This window comes from Jaculus jaculus, chromosome 5, assembly GCF_020740685.1.
Source record: "Jaculus jaculus isolate mJacJac1 chromosome 5, mJacJac1.mat.Y.cur, whole genome shotgun sequence".
Classification (NCBI taxonomy): Eukaryota; Metazoa; Chordata; class Mammalia; order Rodentia; family Dipodidae; genus Jaculus; species Jaculus jaculus.
In genome coordinates, this window is record NC_059106.1 from 11287312 (window position 1) to 11305370 (window position 18059).

The window sequence follows — 18059 nt, forward strand, 5'->3', positions numbered from 1 at the left end:
TTTTTTTTGCTTTGGAACAAATCTGAGAGCAATGTGAAGATTGAGAATGGCCCTGGTGCCAGACCTGGTGCTCAGATCTGTAATCCCAGCTGCTGGGGAAGTTGAGACAGGAGGATCACAGGTTCAAGGCCTGTCTGGGTTACAGAGTGAGGCCAAGGCCAGCCTGGGAAACTTAGTGACACCCTATTTCAAAATAAAAGTCAAAGGAGAGATGGATGTGTAGCTCAGTGGGAGAGTATTTTCCCAGCATGTGTGAGGCTCTGGGTTTAACGTCTAATACTGCCAATAAAAGGAGAGAAAGGGAGAGAGAGGGAAAAAAAAAAAAGTAAAAACAAGCAGAGCTGGAGAACACAATTGTAAACTAGGAGTACCTAAAGTGTCTCCCCACAGTGTTCTGAGGAGCTCTGGGGTGTGGGGATGGCTGGGGAGCCAGGGTAGAGCTTCCAGAGGCCGAGGCAGTGATGGAGCACAGTCCCACACAAGGGTCGGCCTGAAGCACACCAACACAAGCTCTCAAGTCACATGGCAGTTCTTGAGGCTGTGAGGGCAGGAAGGTGAAGGAGGCTGGGCCATCTCTGCCAAGCCTGGGAGGACCAACTGTGCTGGTAGAGGCCAAATCCAGGAGCTGTAAAGTTTAATTCATTCGTGTGAGACCAGGGTCTCTTCCTGATGGAAAATCATGCCAGATGCATCCACCACCTTGGGTCTGGCTTTAAGTGGGTGCTGGAGAAGTAAACTGGTTAGCAGGCTTTGCAAACAAGCACTTATAACCACTCAACCAGCCCCCCAGCCCCACCAGATACAGTCAAAATCATACAGTACATAGCTTTGTAACCTTGTTTCTTTCACTTAGCAATACACATTTGAATTTCCTCCATGTTGTTTCGCAGATTGACTGTGAATTTTTTTTTTAATTTTTATTTATTTATTTGTTTATTTGAGAGCGACAGACACACAGAGAAAGACAGATAGAGGGAGAGAGAGAGAATGGGCGCGCCAGGGCTTCCAGCCTCTGCAAATGAACTGTAGACGCGTGCGCCCCTTGTGCATCTGGCTAACGTGGGACCTGGGGAACCGAGCCTTGAACCGGGGTCCTTAGGCTTCACAGGCAAGCGCTTAACTGCTAAGCCATCTCTCCAGCCCTGTGGATTTATTTCTGAATTTAATTCAATTTTATATTGTATAATTATATATAATTAATTAAATACATAATATATTTTATGTATTTAAATAATATAATATTTATAAATATCAAACAAGTTAAAATTATGTAATATATATATTATAATATATATAATTATATATTGTGACAGGTTATCCATTCCTACCCACTCTGTGGCTCTTACAATCTTTCCATCCTTTCCACCTCTTCTTCTGCAATGTTCACTGAGCCATGGCAGGCCTGTTGGCAGTCTGATTTAGTGCTGAGCTCACTGCAGCCTCTGAATTTCTACTTTGATGGGTTTTTATTGACCACAGTGTCTGTCACCATCACTCTGGAGGTGGTTGTCAGGCTAGCACTAACAGCAGTATTGATGTCACCACTTCCTATGCAATTTCTCCTAGGCCCCTGCAGATATTGTAGAGGTGGCTAGTCTCATGGTGGGCAGTCAGCTATCTTCTTGTCTTATCAATTGACCTTGTTTCTCCTCTGTTTACTCTGTCTTCTGTAAAACAAAACAGATTCCTCAACCAAGAGTGATAGCAGCTTGGGTTAAAGGGGATATCCAAAGTTATTTGAAAGACTGCTTTGGTGTGCAAGCCCACTCTTGTTCTCCAGAGAGAAGCAGGGGCTTCTCTATGAAGCTTATGAGTTTCCTGACCTTGAGATTCTGACTTGGTTTCCAGTACCAAGTATGAATATGAGTTCTTTCCCATTGAGCTGGCTTCATGTCCAGTCAGAGCACAGTTGGTTAGCCACAGAGGCTGTGTTCCATTGTTGCATGGGTATATACTTCTTGTTGGGCTGGTTGATTTTGTAGTCTGCAGAGTCTCCTGCCTATTCATGCTGTTGGTGACTGTTGTCCTCCAGTGGCTCCCATTGGTTTTCCAGCACTATGACGGCTAGCTATGTGGAAGCTAGTTTCATTTTTGGTTCCAGCATAATAGTCCAATGTCCTGTGACTGAAACATGTGGTGTCTTCAGCAAGAGGGTCATATCTTTTAACTCTATTAGGTAATCAAATATTTTGGCAATGGCCTACATTGTTTTGAGGACCTCATGGGTCTCCCTGCCCAACAGCTCATTGTGGGGCACATCCCCGTTCTGGGCCTGGGATTTACTGGACAGAGGCCATGATTTTAAGGTTAAGCTTTTGTCACCTTCTGTCTAAACTGTGTCCTCTCCTGCTTTATGGGTTGGTTATATCTTGTAGAATGCTAGTTATAATGAGGGTTTCTGTGAAACTGATTCCTGCTGTCTTAATTTTGTGTAATTCCCTGCACACCTTCCCAATCCCAAGACCCCAAGCCCCTCCCACCTGAGAGATTCTGTGCCTCCCCTAACGTGCCTAGAAACTCTAAGGAGCAGGAGTGCTGGGTCTCTGAATGAGAGAGTGGTTCACCGCATCAGCTGTGCTCTTCCACAGTATGGGTGCCAGTCTGCATCCCATCAGCAGTGAGCGAGTGAGAGCGTCCATTGCTCACCTTCTGTTAGGACCTGGCTTCAGAGTTTATCCATTCTCAGAGGTTCATAATGACATGCTTTGGTTTTAATTTGTAATTACCCAGCAGCATGTTTCCCTATGCTTACTTGCCATCTGCAGTGATGACACTGTCAGTGACAGGTGTGTGCAGGTCGCCTTCAGTGACAGGAGTGGGCAGGTCGCCCTCAGTGACAGGAGTGGGCAGGTCGCCCTCAGTGGCAGGTGTGGGCAGGTCGCCCTCAGTGGCAGGAGTGGGCAGGTCGCCCTCAGTGGCAGGAGTGGGCAGGTCGCCCTCAGTGGCAGGAGTGGGCAGGTCGCCCTCAGTGGCAGGAGTGGGCAGGTCGCCCTCAGTGGCAGGAGTGGGCAGGTCGCCCTCAGTGGCAGGAGTGGGCAGGTCGCCCTCAGTGGCAGGAGTGGGCAGGTCGCCCTCAGTGGCAGGAGTGGGCAGGTCGCCCTCAGTGGCAGGAGTGGGCAGGTCGCCCTCAGTGGCAGGAGTGGGCAGGTCGCCCTCACTGGCAGGAGTGGGCAGGTCGCCCTCAGTGGCAGGAGTGGGCAGGTCGCCCTCAGTGGCAGGAGTGGGCAGGTCACCCTCAGTGGCAGGAGTGGGCAGGCCGCCTTCAGTGACAGGCGTGTGTAGATCATTTACAACTTTTTAATTTGAGTTGTTCATTTTCTCATCATTGAGTTGGATGTTTCGTATCTTGGGTAACAGTCCTCTATCAGATATGTTTTTGCAGACATTTTCTGTCAGCTTCTACTTTTTCTTATTTTCTTGCCAATGTCTTTTGTAGGGAATGATTTTTAGTAAAGTTTAATTGTCAGCCCTCTCTTCATGGATCATGCCTTTGATTCTTTTTTTTTTTAATTTTTATTAGCATTGCCTTTGATTCTTAGCTAAAGTGTCATGATGGGTTGAAGGTGTCTAGATTCCTCCCGTTTATTTCTAAGAGTTTCATATTTCACATTTAGGCCTGGCTAACTAGTGGTAAAGCTGCAAGGCTCCACTGCTGATTAAGGCCATTGATGATGTTTCTCCCCCAACAGGCTGCACAGCTCTTTACAGCATTCTGACAGCTCATCAACAGGGAGGAGGCTTCCAGCTCAGCTCAAATTTGATGTCTCAGTGACTTGCAGCCTAAATATGTCAAGTTTTCAGCAATAAGATCATAGAATTTAAGTCCGGTGGACAACTAAGAGCATTGAAAATAACATATTATGTTTTGGGGGCATCAGGAGCCTCTGTGGCCAACAACTTGCTGGAAGGTGTCCCATCCCAGGCACTGAAATTTTTCTAGTAACAATCTATGGCTTCTGGGCACAACATTATCCACCTCCACAGAATAACTCGGTCCAATTTCTGTCTTTTTAAAAACATATTATTAGCTAGCAAAGAAGGTCTCCATATAGCTTAGTCATAAATTTTAAATTTTGAGTAACCCTCCTTCTACTCCTATCCCCTCACCGAAGACCACCCTCTGCCCCCTGCTTCTGCTTACATATCAACTCTCCTCCCCTAAAGCACTCCCTGACCTTCCCTCCCCAGCTTCCTGGTCTCTGCTACTGACTTTTATCTCAACTCACACACAGATCTAAATATTTGAATCTAGGATCCACTTAAGAGAGAACATGTGGCATTTGACTTTCTGAGATAATTGTGTTTATGTCTCTTAATTTTATTTATTTGCAAGGAGAGAGAGAGAAAGAAAAGGGGGGGCAGAGAATGGGTGCTCCAGTGCCTCCAACCACTGAAAATTTACTCCAGACACAAATATGCCATTTTGTGCATCTGGCTTTATTTAGGTACTGGAGAATCAAACCCAGGTTGCTAATCACTGAACTATCTTTCTTGCCCCATTGTAGGTTTTTTTTTAATGAGGGAGAATTGGTGCATGGGGACCTCCAGCCACTGCAGTTGAACCCCAGATGCATGTGCCATCTTGTGTGCTTGTGTGTCTGGCTTACGTGGGACCTGGGAATTTGAACATTGGCTCCTGGGCTTCCCAGGCAAGCGCCTTAACTGCTAAGGCATCTCTCCAGCTTCCCCATTGTGTTTTTAATTTCAAGTTCTAATAATTCGAATTGCCTATGGCTGACTTGAAGGAAAACAATTGATTTTGTCCATTAACCTTGATTCCTTCAACTTTGTTTATAAATTAGAGAAGATTTTAGTTAATTTTTTTTCTATATAAGCAATGATGCCATCTGCTAGCAAAGATGAATTTTATTCCATTTCTTCCTAAGTGGTACACAGTTTATCTCTTTCTTTTGTCTATTTTCCCTGGCTAGGGCTCGCAGTGTGCTGTCAGATAGAAACACTGAGAGCCCATCTTGCATCGCTCCTCATCTTAGCAGTAAAAAACCTGTAGTTTCTCACAACAGCATGATGTTAGACATAAGCTTCTGCAAACCCTTTTTGTCAAGTTGGAGACATCCTCTTATATCTAGGTTTACAGAGAAACAATATACTTTAAGTATATATTTTTATTTATTTATTAGCGAGGAGAGAGAGAATGAATGAATGAGTGTGCCAGGACCTCTTGCCACTGCAGATGAATTCCAAGTGTGTGCATCACTTTGTGCATCTGGCTTTACCTGGGTACTGGGGAATTGAACCTGAGTTAGCATGCTTTGCAAGCGAGTGCATTTAACCGCTGAGCCTTCTCCTCAGTCTACAATACATGTTAACATAAACACGCAGTGCATAAGGTACTGTGTGCAAATTGATTCTGACTGCACAGAGAATGGGTTTTGCATTCAAAAACAGCCCGGGATGGAGTACAGTTATAATTCAAAGTAATAATTTGGGAGCTGGATAAAGATACTTTACCCCCACCCATTTTTCCGTCCTCTCGATCCATCCTTAAAGAATAGTATGAAAGGACATTGAGTGGTCTGGAGAAAATGACTCTGGAGCCAGACACAAACCCGATTCGGAGTTGAATGGAACAGGAGTCTCTGAAGAAAGCAGTGTCCCAAGTTGAGTACCAGGTCTGAAGGAGTCACCCGCACTTCCTCACACCAGGGAACCTGGCGGTGGGGGGGGGGGGTCACCACTAGAAGCCAGGTATTCCTTTGCCATTCTGAGCTAGGGTGGCTTGGTTTTTCTTTTCTTTTTTTCTTTTTGTCTTCCTTCCTGAGAAGAGGGGATGCTCTGTGGTGGTATGAATGTGTTGGGGCGTGTTTGGAGGCGAGGGTGAAATCGAAGTGTAGATCCAGGCGAGGCAGGATTGTGAGCAGTCTGGAGCGAGCGGAGGAGCGCGCTTCCGCCTCGAGGCTGCGGGGCGCACACGGGGCGCAGCGCCCCCGCCTGGGCCGTGCGCTGGGCTCGGGCAGCCGCCTCCCCGCCCGCCAGGTGCCTCGGAGTGCTCCGCGGGGCGCGCTCTCCCGGCTCTGGGCTAGGGGCGCGGGGCGCGGCGCTGCTGCTCCGCGGGCTCGTGCAGCGGGCGCGGGGGACTGGTCTGGGGTCACCGAGCTGAGCCACCCGCCGGCCGGCCGCGCGCCGCCGAAGCGCTGGAGGACCGACCCCGGGCGCGCACGGGCGGCCGCAGCTGGGGACCCTGGGCGGGAGCCGCGTTCCCGCGCGTCCCGGCTAGCGTCTGCGGACAGCTCGGGCCCGCGGCCCCTCCGCCTCAAGTCTGGGAGCTCCGGGCCCCGCTCTGCCGCTGCCTATGGGGATCCGAGAGTTTCCCGGCGGCGCACCCAGGGGCAAGAGCATCGCCATGTGAGCGCGGAGCGGGCGCGGCGGGCGGCGGGAGTCCGGGGCGGCGGGCAGAGGGATGGAGCGGGCGCGGTGGCCCCGTGCCGGGCTCTGGGACTGGGGCTGCCGGGCTCCGGGAGGGGCGGCGCGCGGCCGACGTGCTGGGCAAGTTTAGGGCACCCTCTCCTGGCCGCTCACCCCGGCTCCCACGGCCCGGGTGCCGGGGAGGGCGCGGGAGATGGGACCCGATGCCCGGGCTCTGGAGAGAGGGGTGTGTGTCCTTGACCCCACGGCTGCGTCCTCGCTCCACCCTCACAGAATCCCCTTCTCTCTGCCCTTGACCCGTCCCCGCCCGCCGACCTGCCCGCCGTGCCCGCCCGCCCGCGGCCTCAGTGGCATGAGGAGGTCACCGGACGTCAGCCCCCGGAGACTGTCGGACATCAGCCCCCAGCTCCGGCAGCTCAAGTACTTGGTGGTGGACGAGGCTATCAAGGAGGACCTGAAATGGTCGCGCTCCGTGGAGGACCTCACCAGCGGGCCGGTGGGGCTCACGTCCATCGAAGAGCGGATCTTACGCATCACGGGCTACTACGGCTACCAGCCCTGGGCAACGAGCTACAAAAGTAAGACCCCCCCACCGGTCCCCCAACACCCCCAAGCACTTTCCCTGCCCAACCGCCTTCCGTCTCGCGGCCACTGTCTTTGCGCCTGGGGAGCGATGGTCCAGCGCTCGCTGCTTAAGAGCTGAGCGACAACTTTGATGCATTTGGCCTGAAAACGTTTTTCCAGTCCCAGGGGTGGGGGGCCAGACGGGAGGGGTTACTTTCTAATCGTTGGCCCCGTGTTTCCTGCTCCCACGCAGCCCCCCTCTGCATCGTTATGACCCACTTCCCGAGGGCTTCCGTGCGTGGCAGCCCTTAGGAAATGCTTCAGGGAATCCCTGTGTCCTGAACTGTGTCGCCTTCCTCTGTCCTGGGTGCAGCGAGCACAGGGCCAGCCTTTGGTGGTCTGGATTTTTAACTTGTGTGTCTCTTAAGTCCCTCGGTGGGCGGAGCACAATTCTTTATATATCTTGGTCCCTGTCTTTGTCCCAGGCTTGTGTGGGTTCCTAGTGAAAGGTTCCGAGTACCGTTCTAGATAGATGCCTGTGTGAGTGCTTGGTGCTTGGTGCTTGGTGCTAGGTGGAGTGTTTCAGCCGGTGACCTCGGCACTGGTGTGGTGAATCGCATGGACATCACCTGTGGGGCATGATGAACTTGTGGACATTTCTTTTCTTTACTTTGGAAGTTATCTCTTTCTAGAGCTCTCACCAGATATCTTATCTCGTAACTGGACACAGAAAAACGGTTGTAGCTTACCACTTCAGTGGGTGTAAGGAGTAAGCATGAGTCATTCATTTGTAATAAAAGTCTAGACCAGCAGTCTAGATTTTGAATAATTTTTTAACCTTTTATTACTTGGCATTGCAATATAACTTATTGGTCCTTAGGGGGAAACACCACTGGGCTTTGCTAGCTTAATCATATTCATCAGTAATAGTATGTCTATCTTTAGATTATTTTTAAAACCTCCAGGACCAAGCAAAGGTTAGCTGTATGGTATTAATGAACTCGTTGGTTTCATGTTATTTGCAAAAAAAGACATAGGGTTTGAGTTGCTTAGTTTACATGGCCGATTTGTCTTTAAAGGACTGTAGCTGTTGTCTTTAACTCAAGGCAGACCTTTAAGAGTACACACATGTCCCGTCTTTGACCTTGCTGCTAAGATGGTCACATTGGTTTTCGATTGCAGCTGGGACAACGTACTCTTTCTTACTGAACAACAGCGAGCACAGGTTAACAAGAACTCAAGCCCACCACAGATCAGGTTTCTTACGGCTGTGTAGAGGATCCTTAATTTTACATCTACTGTTTAAATGTCTGTTAGAAGAGTAGAAATTCTCTGCTTTGCATTTCTATTCTCGGCTCTCTTCATAACTAAAGACAATGTGACAAATGACAGGCTTGGTGGAGTCATTTATTTGCCCCTGAAGTCACAATGAGGTTTATCTTGGTAATTCTATTGTGTCTGGCTCAGTGTGCTTTGTGGAAATGATCACTGACTTTGTGACTTCGGGGGCTGGTGCGCAGCTTTCGGGGTAACGATTGTGACTGGGTTTGGTACAAACATTCTTTATCATTAAGACCTGGGAAAGGGCATATGGAAGCCAAGTCAGTTGTGCCATCTGCCGTATTAAATGTCCTCTGTCTGGCCTCTCTGAAGGAGGACACACCAGCAGCCGCCACCTTCCCCTGTGAGGTGCAACCCGAATCCCCTCACTGCACTCCCTCTCTTCCTGGGAGGACTCCTCTTTCTTCCAAGGTATTTCCTTGCTGCTGAAATGCTCTAGGTGACAACTGACATTTTGATGAATTAATTGGGTTTTAGGTTTAAATTTAGAGGATATGATGTTTTATTCATGCCGCAGAAGAGGTTTTAGGGCAGTGCTTCTGCTGTTTGCTATGTCTACCCAGCTCCAAAAATAATAACACAGAGACCCATCCATCTGTGAGCACCCGCTCATCCCTTTGCTTCCTGCTAAATAATTGAACTCCAACAAAATGGAAGAGACAGAAACTGAAACTTTCCTCTCATGGTCTCCAGAGGGGACCTCACAGGAGGCCTCAGACCCCATCCTTCACTTTCCATCACCTTTCAGTCATCTTTCAAAGCAACTTGCGGACACCTGGCTGAGGAGCTGTGCCTCCCGGTCTAGCCTCCACACCGTTGGAGCGTTGTCAGCTGCCTGTGAAGTAGTGGAGACAATCGGAATGACCTAGCGTATTCATGCACATCTTCTGGATTTTGTCTCAGGGGTTAAGACACGTGAGGCAATAGCAAATATTAAAGAAATTATCTTGGCTCACTATTTTTTCATGTGTATGTGTGGTGTGTGTGCATGTACGTATTCGTGGTTGTATGCGTGTGGGTGCACATGTGAGCATGGGCGTGTCTTCCTTGACCGCTGCCCACCTTACTCACTGAGACATCAGAGCTTGCTGGTTGGGCTGGTCTGGCCGGCCAGCTTGTTCCCTGGATCCCCTGTCTCTGCTTCCGGGGCTTGGGGTTACCTGTGGGCTGCCATGTCCTCCAGGCATTGACGTGGGTACCGCATATCTGAACTCAGGTCCTCACACTCTCCCAGCAAGTACTTTACTCACTGAGCCATCTCCCCAGATCTGCTCACTACTCTTTTTTAAAATGTATATATTGGTGTGTGAGAGTGTGTGTATACGTGTGTATGTGGAGGTGAGAGTACAACTTCCTCATCAGTCCTTGCTTTCCTCTTGGTTTTAAGCCAGGGCCACTCATTGCTGTTTGCTTCTCTATTTGGTGAAGTTCTCCCGCCTCCTTCCTCCTCCTCCTCCAAAGAGCGCTGGGATTGCAGGAGCCCACCACAGCTTTGGCTTTTACGGAAGGCCTGGGGATCCCAGCACCGGGCCTCATGCCTGAGCAGCTAGCGTGTTACCCACTGAGCTGTCTTCTCAGCCCAAGAATTCTTCTTTTATTTATAATTATTTTACGCTTCACATGTGCATATAAGTATTTTGATCCTATTCACCCCTCAATTTGCTTTCTTGGCCCCTCCCACTCATGCCGAGCTCTTTCCCAACTCGTTCCTATTTGACTTTCTTGTCTTTTTTAGAACAGAATTCTTTCTTTGGGGGAGGGTGCTATGTGTGTGTGGGGGGGGTGTATGTGAGTGTGATCAGTCATGTGCCATGGTGCACAAGTGGAGGACAGCTTTGGGAAGCTGACCCTTGCCCCTCATCTTGTTTGAGGCGTGTTCTCTCTTGCTTTGTCGCTGCACGCACCGCGCCTGCCCTGCCCCCTAGTTGCCACAGGTGCGTTGGGATTATGTTCACATGTGCCACGTGCATCCGGTTTTGTGTGGGTGCGTTGGGATTATGTTCAATGTGCCACGTGCATCCGGTTTTGTGTGGGTGTTGGGGATCTGAACTCCAGCAGTCAGGCTTTTAATCACTGAGCAACCCAGCTTGTAGGCTAGAATTCTTTTTTTTTTGGAGGTGGGGGTTGAGGTAGGGTCTCACTCTAGCCCAGGCTGACCTGGAACTCGCTATCTAGTCTCAGGGTGGCCTTGAACTCTCAGCAATCCTCCTTCCTACCTCTTCCACCACGCCTGGCTCAGGCCGGAATTCTTTTTATTTGAGAGTGACAGACACAGAGAGAAAGACAGATAGAGGAAGAGAGAGAGAATGGGCGCGCCAGGGCTTCCAGCCTCTGCAAACGAACTCCAGACGCGTGCGCCCCCTTGTGCATCTGGCTAACGTGGGACCTGGGGAACCGAGCCTCGAACCAGGGTCCTTAGGCTTCACAGGCAAGCGCTTAACCGCTAAGCCATCTCTCCAGCCCTTAGGCCAGAATTCTTGATTGGAAGCTTCGCTTTGGCCCAGGGCCTTTGAACCTCAGCAATGCTGATATCTTCTAGCAGATGCATCTCTGTGTGGGGGCTGCCCTATGCAATGTAGGTGTTTGGCAACGTCCCTGGCCTCTGCCTATTGGATGCCAGGGACATGTAATTCCCCCTGCCTAGGATGTGAAAGCCAGAATATCTCCACTTGTTGTGAGACATCCTTTGGGGTGGGGATGCCTGTGGTTGGGAAGTGCTTGCTAGCCTAAACCACAACTGACTGTTCCAATTGCACTTTCCTCTGCTGAGCAGCAGGGCCGGAGGGTCAGGCCCACCTTTTGAAATTTGGCTTTCTCCTCCTCGCCCCTTCCTCATGGGCCACTCCTTGAGTCTTTGTGAGGGTCTGACCAGCATCAACATCACTCTAAGGACTCAATGGGGCGGCTGACTAAGCTGCTGGTGAGTGTCTTCATACTCTCCGTACATGACGGTACCTCATAGCAAGCACAGTAGCCTGAACAGCCATCTGAGTAGCTTCTCTTAAGGCCTTCCCTTCCCTCCTCACCTTGGACCAAGGGCGGGGTAAAGAAGATGATTTTTCTGGTCTCTGGGCCATTTCAGCTGGATGACACACAGGACTGCAGGGGGTGGGGGTTGCTCCCCAGATGTAGCAGTGAGTGGCATGCGGTGTGGTTCTCCCCTTATACAATTTCTGTGTGACCTGCACAATCAGGTCAGCAACTCAGAAATGATGCTCTCTGAGAGATGGCTTCTCAATGTTTATTCAAGAATGGGACTTAGCATATAAAAGAGCGGGAAGATGGTAAGTTTTGAGATCAATAGAAAATAACATTTTCTAATATGTCAGAGAGTGGGTTTGGTTTCTGAGTATGAATGCGTGCTGACACTTCAGGAAATAGTTTTGTGAGGCCTGACAATTAAAACGCAGACTGTGATTGTAGCCATGGAGTCACAAGCACTTTCCATCTGGTGAGGGGATCACTCGCCTCTAAGGAAATGGCATTTTCCAGGCTTTTCCACTGCAAAGTGATATTCAGTTGAGAAGTGTCTCCCAGGTCTCCTTATAATTATTTGGGTCTGAAACAGTACAGCAGGTGTGTTGGGCCTTTCCTTATGTGATTGGAAGCCTGAATCTGGAGACTGGGAGATGGCTCATCCAGGAAGAGCACGTGCTGGGCAAGCGTAGGAACCTGGATTGAATCCCCAGCAAGCCACTGAGTTTGCTGAGCAGATCTCTTGCTAAGCATTGTTGAGGACGACCTCTTGAGTGACGGCTTTGCTTCACTTGTGCGGCTTCTCTTATGCAGCTCAAGGTGGCTTTAATTTATGACATTTAAGGTTGTCGAGAGTGAAGTGCCCCACTCAGGTGATTTGTAGCCCGGAACGCTGCAGGGGTTTTTGGATCCTGAGGCATGGAGCAATTCAGTGTGCCTCCTCAGAGAGTTGTCTAGATTGTACAAATGTTTTTCTATGGCACGCAGCTGTTCCTGGTCAGTCTTCTATGAACCCACCGAGGGCTCTCAACTAGATCTGAATCTGTTAGCAAATTATTAGTATCACCCTTGTCCATCTACTTGTAATAAGGCAGTTTCATAAAAATTTGGGTATGTCCTCAAAGTTTTATTCAAAGGGGTTGTAAGAAAGCTGCTTCCTAGGCTGGAGAGATGGCTCCGAGGGTAAGAGCACTTGCTGCCCATGCATGAAGCCCCAGTGCCGTCCTTAGGACCCACACCAGGAGCTGGTGTGGCCAGCACGCCTTTGACCCCAGACCTGCGGGGAGCGAGAGAAGTGTGAATAGCTGGGGCTCACTGGTCAGCCAGGATAGGAATGGTGGCCACTCCAGTCTGCCAGTGAGAGACTCTGTCTCAAGAAAACAGGGCCAGAAAGATTGCTTAGTGGTTAAGACACTTGCCTGCAAAGCCAACCCGATCCAGGTTTGATTCCCCAAGACCCACACAATTCAGATACACAGGGTGGTGCCTGTGTCTGGAGTTCATTTGCAGTGGGTCTGGAGGCCTTGGCATGCCCATTCTCACTCTCTCTTTCTCTCTCAAGAAATAAACAAAAATAAAATAAAATATTGAAAAAAGAAAAAGAAAACAGTCTGACGTTCTCTGGCCTCCACCCATGTGAGTACAGGGTGACAGCAGGTGCACACACATGCACACACTGTACATGTTATTTATCCACACGCACACACATGCACAGAAAGAACAGTGTTTCCTGAAATGACAACTTTTCTTTCATATTTTTCTTTTAAGAAATAAAGTCAATCCATTTTCAATAAATATGTAAAATGTCTTCTTTCAAAAAGAGGACATAATTATGATCGTAGGTAAGAACTTGTTGGGTTAGGACAGCATTCTGTTTATCCCGTGAATGTGTGGGAGTTTAATAAACATTTTTCATAGTTCAGTACATCATATTGACAGATGATACATTCATAGTCAAGTACATGGCATTGACACATGATTCATTCATATTTAAGTACATTGTATTGCATATGATTCATTCATAGTCAGGTACATTGGATTGACATATGATACAAGGGGGGTTCTGGAAGTACCATCCTCTATTTTTTTCTTTAAAACTGGGCTGAAGAAATACCATGTAAATACTATAAACCAGAATAACAATTTCCAATAGCTTACCATTCCCTTTTACTTTGTGAACATTATTTTTAAAGATTGGGCATAAAAGTCTTATATGGCTTTACCTGATTTTATGCAGTAGGTATGTTTCAAAGTCAGGCACAAATAAAATGCAAACCATTAGAATTTATTTTAACACACAAGGAAACATGGTAAACGGGGATGTATAAATGTTTACACATACTCTGTGTATAACCACCATTTTTTTCAGAAATGTAAACTAGTTTTTATTTGCCCGCACACGTGTGAATGCTCGTGTGCATATGCATTCTTGGGCCCCAGTCACGACAGACAGGACATCAGACGCATGCACCACCTTTGGCACCCAGCTTTATTGGGCTGGTGAAGAACTGGACTTTGGCAGGCCGACTTTGAGGTAAGCTCCTGCAACGGAGGAGCCGTCTTCCGACTCCTGTAGTTAACATCTTGTCTACGGATTCTCTGAAAATCCATCAAGGAGTTTCTGTGCTGTGACAGGAAGGTGGAAACGGGGAACAATTTCTGTGGTGCTGTGAGTCTAAAGGGTCCCCCGAAGGCTCATGGGCTTGGGCGTGTCTGGTGGGACGGTCCAATAGCCTGGTAGGAAGTGTTTGATCCTGAAGATATTTGATCAATGGATTATCCATTCATGAATTTATAATTTGGTAGTATTGCGAAGAGACCATGGAAGCAGAAAATAGACATGATGAGGGAAGTGCATCAAGTGGGAGTTACCACTGAAAGGGATAATTTGTACCAAGATCCTTTGTCTTCTCTGCTTCCTGACCCACAAGTGGTTAGCAGCTTCCTGTCACCGTGCCCTCTTAGTATGATGCTTCTGCCTTGCCAAGAGCCTGAGAAGAAAGGTGCCAACCCACCATGGATTGAAGAATAACTTTCCTCCCTTAAAGTGATTCTCTTGAGCATTTGTCCCCGTGACAGAAAGCTGACATACGCACTCCCTACCTGGGCTCCCCATTACCATTTCCCCTGTGAGAAGCCCATGAACCAGGCAGAAACTCCAGAAAAATCACTGTGTAGAATTCCAGACTGTTCTGGTGGAGGGGTTCATTTGTGAGTCATACCCAAGCACATGAAGCACATGCTGTGAACCCATATTCATTCAGTCAGTCATCTGTCCACCAGCCATTCATCATTCATTCATTATCTGTCCACTATCTGTCATCATTCATTCAGTCAGTCATCAAAAAGCCTGCTGCTTCTAAAAGTCAGCAAATTCATTGACCCCTGTGGTAAACATGTACAACATGTGGTATCACTGCTGTTTCCTAGAAAATTACATAGCAGGGAGCCCAGACCCACTCACATCAACCCATATACCTCATGGGCTCCCGTCCCATTCCTGGTCATTGTGGAGCCATTGCACAAGTGTACTGTGTGTCTGGTTTTGGTCCTTCTCTAAATGTCTTGGAGTATTTTGGAACAACATTGAGCAGCCCTACTTATAGATAATAGTGAGAGATTTTTATTTTTTATTGTAGGGACCATCACAGCTAGCTAGGCCCAGGAGAAGGTATCAAGCCTCAGAGAAGTCCTTTGTCAGTCCCCTTGTGGAAATGTCACTTTTTCACTGCTCGAGTCAGAGTTCTTATTTGTTCGCTGATGCTGCCTGGAAGCTGAAGCATGTTTTCCTCTCACGAAATCCTGCAGAACAAAGCTGCTTGACTGGGTTCACGAGATGAAGCCCCCGTGTCAGCACATTCCCTCCACATGCTTTATGCTGCCGGCATTCTGGTTCTTTCCAGATCCGAAGAAAGACAGCCTGACACAACTCGTTTCTCTAAGAGGGGCCGGGCAGGAGTACCATGGGCCCGTTTCACAGCACCCTCTCCCCTCACCTGTCCTCACTCAGGTTAATGCACACTGTGCATGTACTTTCTCTAATTCCTTCAGGTGAAGACCTCCAGGTTCATAGGTGTGAGCTTCCAAATCTGTTCTCTTACTGTCCCGCCTGTGAGTCACAACATCGCGCAACGTGCGGAGTGTCATTTCGTCAGTGTGTACGTGTTCACAGAAACCTGACATCCTGCTACCTCCGCCACACTGGCAGTGCAGAGGTCTGGAGTTTTGCTCAGCAAATCCTTGCTTTGTTACCTCCTGAGTCACTTCCTACGTGTCAGACAACTGAGATCCAAGGGTGCAGGTGACTGGCACTGCAGCTGAGGATGGGCACAGGAGACCATGGTCTCACAGGTCCTCCTCCACCTCCCCACTTCTCTCCATGCGTTCTCGGGCGCCATCTCTGCCTTGTGCTGAGCACAGCACACGGAAGTCTGAGCAGAGGGAGGACCGTGCACAGGGAATTCCGCTCCTCACTGGCAGTGAGTGGTCTGGGGCCATTTGAATCAGATCCCAGGGTCATGCTCTAGATTCCCCCTGACTTCCAGGCTGACAAGGCTCCTTGATGTAGGGAGAGGTGGCTTGGCCGACATGGTCCCTTGAGCCTGATGAGGAGGTAGGAAGTGATAATAAAGTGGCCATCTTGTACAATCTTGGATCTCTGGTCCACAGGCCTCTGGAGTCCAAGAGCCTGTTCAGTTTCTAGGGGGAGGTGTTTGAGTTGCTTTAGGGGAGCCATAGCTACAAACAAGAAGAAAGGGAGCTGAGCCCCAGCATCTGTCTGTCGCTGCCTCAACTGTGAATACAATAGGACCAGCTGTTTCACTCCTACCGCCATGATTTCCCCACCACGATGGACTGCTTTGAACTGTGAGCCAAAGTAAGCCCGCCCTCCTTAATTTGTACTGCCTTTGCCAGGAATTTTGTCACAGCAACAAGAAAAGTACAGTGGTCCTGCCTACGTGTGACAGGAAACCAGCAACAGTGCTGGCTGGGGGAGGAGGGCTGTCACTGTTCACACACGTCTCCCAGCTTTCTGGCTAAGTGTGGATGTAATAAGCAGACAGTGTGTTTCCCACTCAATCCAGGGTTAGGGTATATCACTGGCTGGAATGGTCTCCAAGAAGTTTTCTCTTGTTGCTGAGCCCTGAAGAAGACAGACTGGTGGTAAGAAAGAAGTCACAAGGGGCTTCCTGCAGTCAGTCCTGCTCGGTGCCCCTACCAGAGTCCATTCAGAATTTCCAGTTTCCCTTTCCAGCCCCAAACCGTCAGTAGTACTTACCTGGTGGTGAGCTGTGTGGAGAAATATGTTTGCTGTTTGTGGGCAGAGAAACAAAGGCGTAGATAGTGAGGACACCATGCCGGGATTCAACTAGAGACAATATTTTGGTCTCAGAGTGGATTGATCAGTTACTGGTTCCCTTTGTTTAAAAGGGTAAGATTCTCAGGGCTGGAGAGATGGCATAATGGCTAAGGGCACTTGTCTGTGAATCCTAAGGACCTAGGTTCAATTCTCCAGATCCCATGCAAGCCAGATGCATGTGGTGGCACATGCCTCTGGAGTTCATTTGCAGTAGCTAGAGATCCTGGTGTGCCCATCTGTCTCTCTCCCTCTATGATAAACAAATAAATTTTTTTGTAGGTTCTTGGGGGCTGATGAGATAGTTAAGTGGGTGAAATACTTGCCATGCAAGCATGAAGACCTAGATTCAACTCCTGGAACACATGTAAGAAGTCAGATATGAGGATCTTGCTCACAATCCCAGCGCTGGGAGGTGGAGACAGGAGCATTCCTGCTGTCTGCTGGCCAGCCAGTCTACTCTAGCTGGAGAATTCCAAGCCAAGGAAAATGGGCATCATCTAAGGATGGCAGGAATGTTGCTCCTCATCCTCCATGTGCACACACAAACACATATGGATGTGCAAGCACACACACAACACATGCCTGCACACACTTGAACACACACATACACCAGAGATACCCCATCTGTTAATGCTCACCCAATGTGATGAAAAGTGGGACTTTTCTTGTGAACAACAAGACATTTGTTGTTTATTTTAGCCTTGGAGTGCTCCCTGGGAATCATGTAACATTTTGAAAGAACAAGTTTGAGATTCTCTCAGGAAGGTAAAGAAGAATCTTTGAAGAGTTTGGAGAGGGGAAATGATGCTCTTGAGTTTTCACTGGAAAATCCACTCTGAAGCAAAGCATTGCCCAGCTCATGTTATAATGTAGGTGAAGAAAATGAATCTTACAGCTAAGGCTGGGCTGGGAAGCAGAAGGTAGGAGATGAAGATGGTGAGGGTGAGGCAAGGGACCCAGAGATGATGGCATGTGGCTAGTGCAGGAGGTGAGAGATCGAGGTAGCTGTATTCACTGACCAGTTTGAAATGGTTTTCAGAATTCAGAAGAGACATCTGATTGACCACAGATATCAAATTATAGGGCACAGGAGGCAGGTGCAGCAAGTCAATGACATTGTGTTGTTGTTGAGTTGAGGCCTTTGATGGCAAGTAACAGACACTCAACCTGCCAATCTTAAGCACACACACACACACACACACACACACACACACACACACAGAGAGAGAGACAGAGAGAGAGAGAGAGAGAGAGAGAGAGAGAGAGAGAAATTTCTAGAAGAACACTAAAGGCTCACAGGAACAATGGGAGACAGACCATGGCTTGGTGCTGGGCCACAGGCACTGGGAGGCCGAGAACACAGGAAAGTTCCTACCACTGAAGAGGGCTGGGACTGACCTGCCTCTACTCAGATTGGTCCCTTTGTCTTCCC

The 18059-nt window shown here is 48.7% G+C and overlaps 1 protein-coding gene across 1 annotated transcript in view; it reads left to right on the forward strand.

The window, feature by feature from the left end:
* Positions 1-6240: 6240 nt before the first annotated feature.
* Positions 6241-18059, forward strand: part of Slc35f3 (solute carrier family 35 member F3) — a 256842-nt gene continuing 245023 nt past the window's right edge. The window contains exons 1-2 of the mRNA XM_004659702.2: positions 6241-6366; positions 6736-6965. Coding sequence (XP_004659759.2) covers positions 6314-6366; positions 6736-6965 — 283 coding nt within the window. The 5' untranslated portion in view covers positions 6241-6313. The remainder of the gene's footprint in view (positions 6367-6735; positions 6966-18059) is intronic.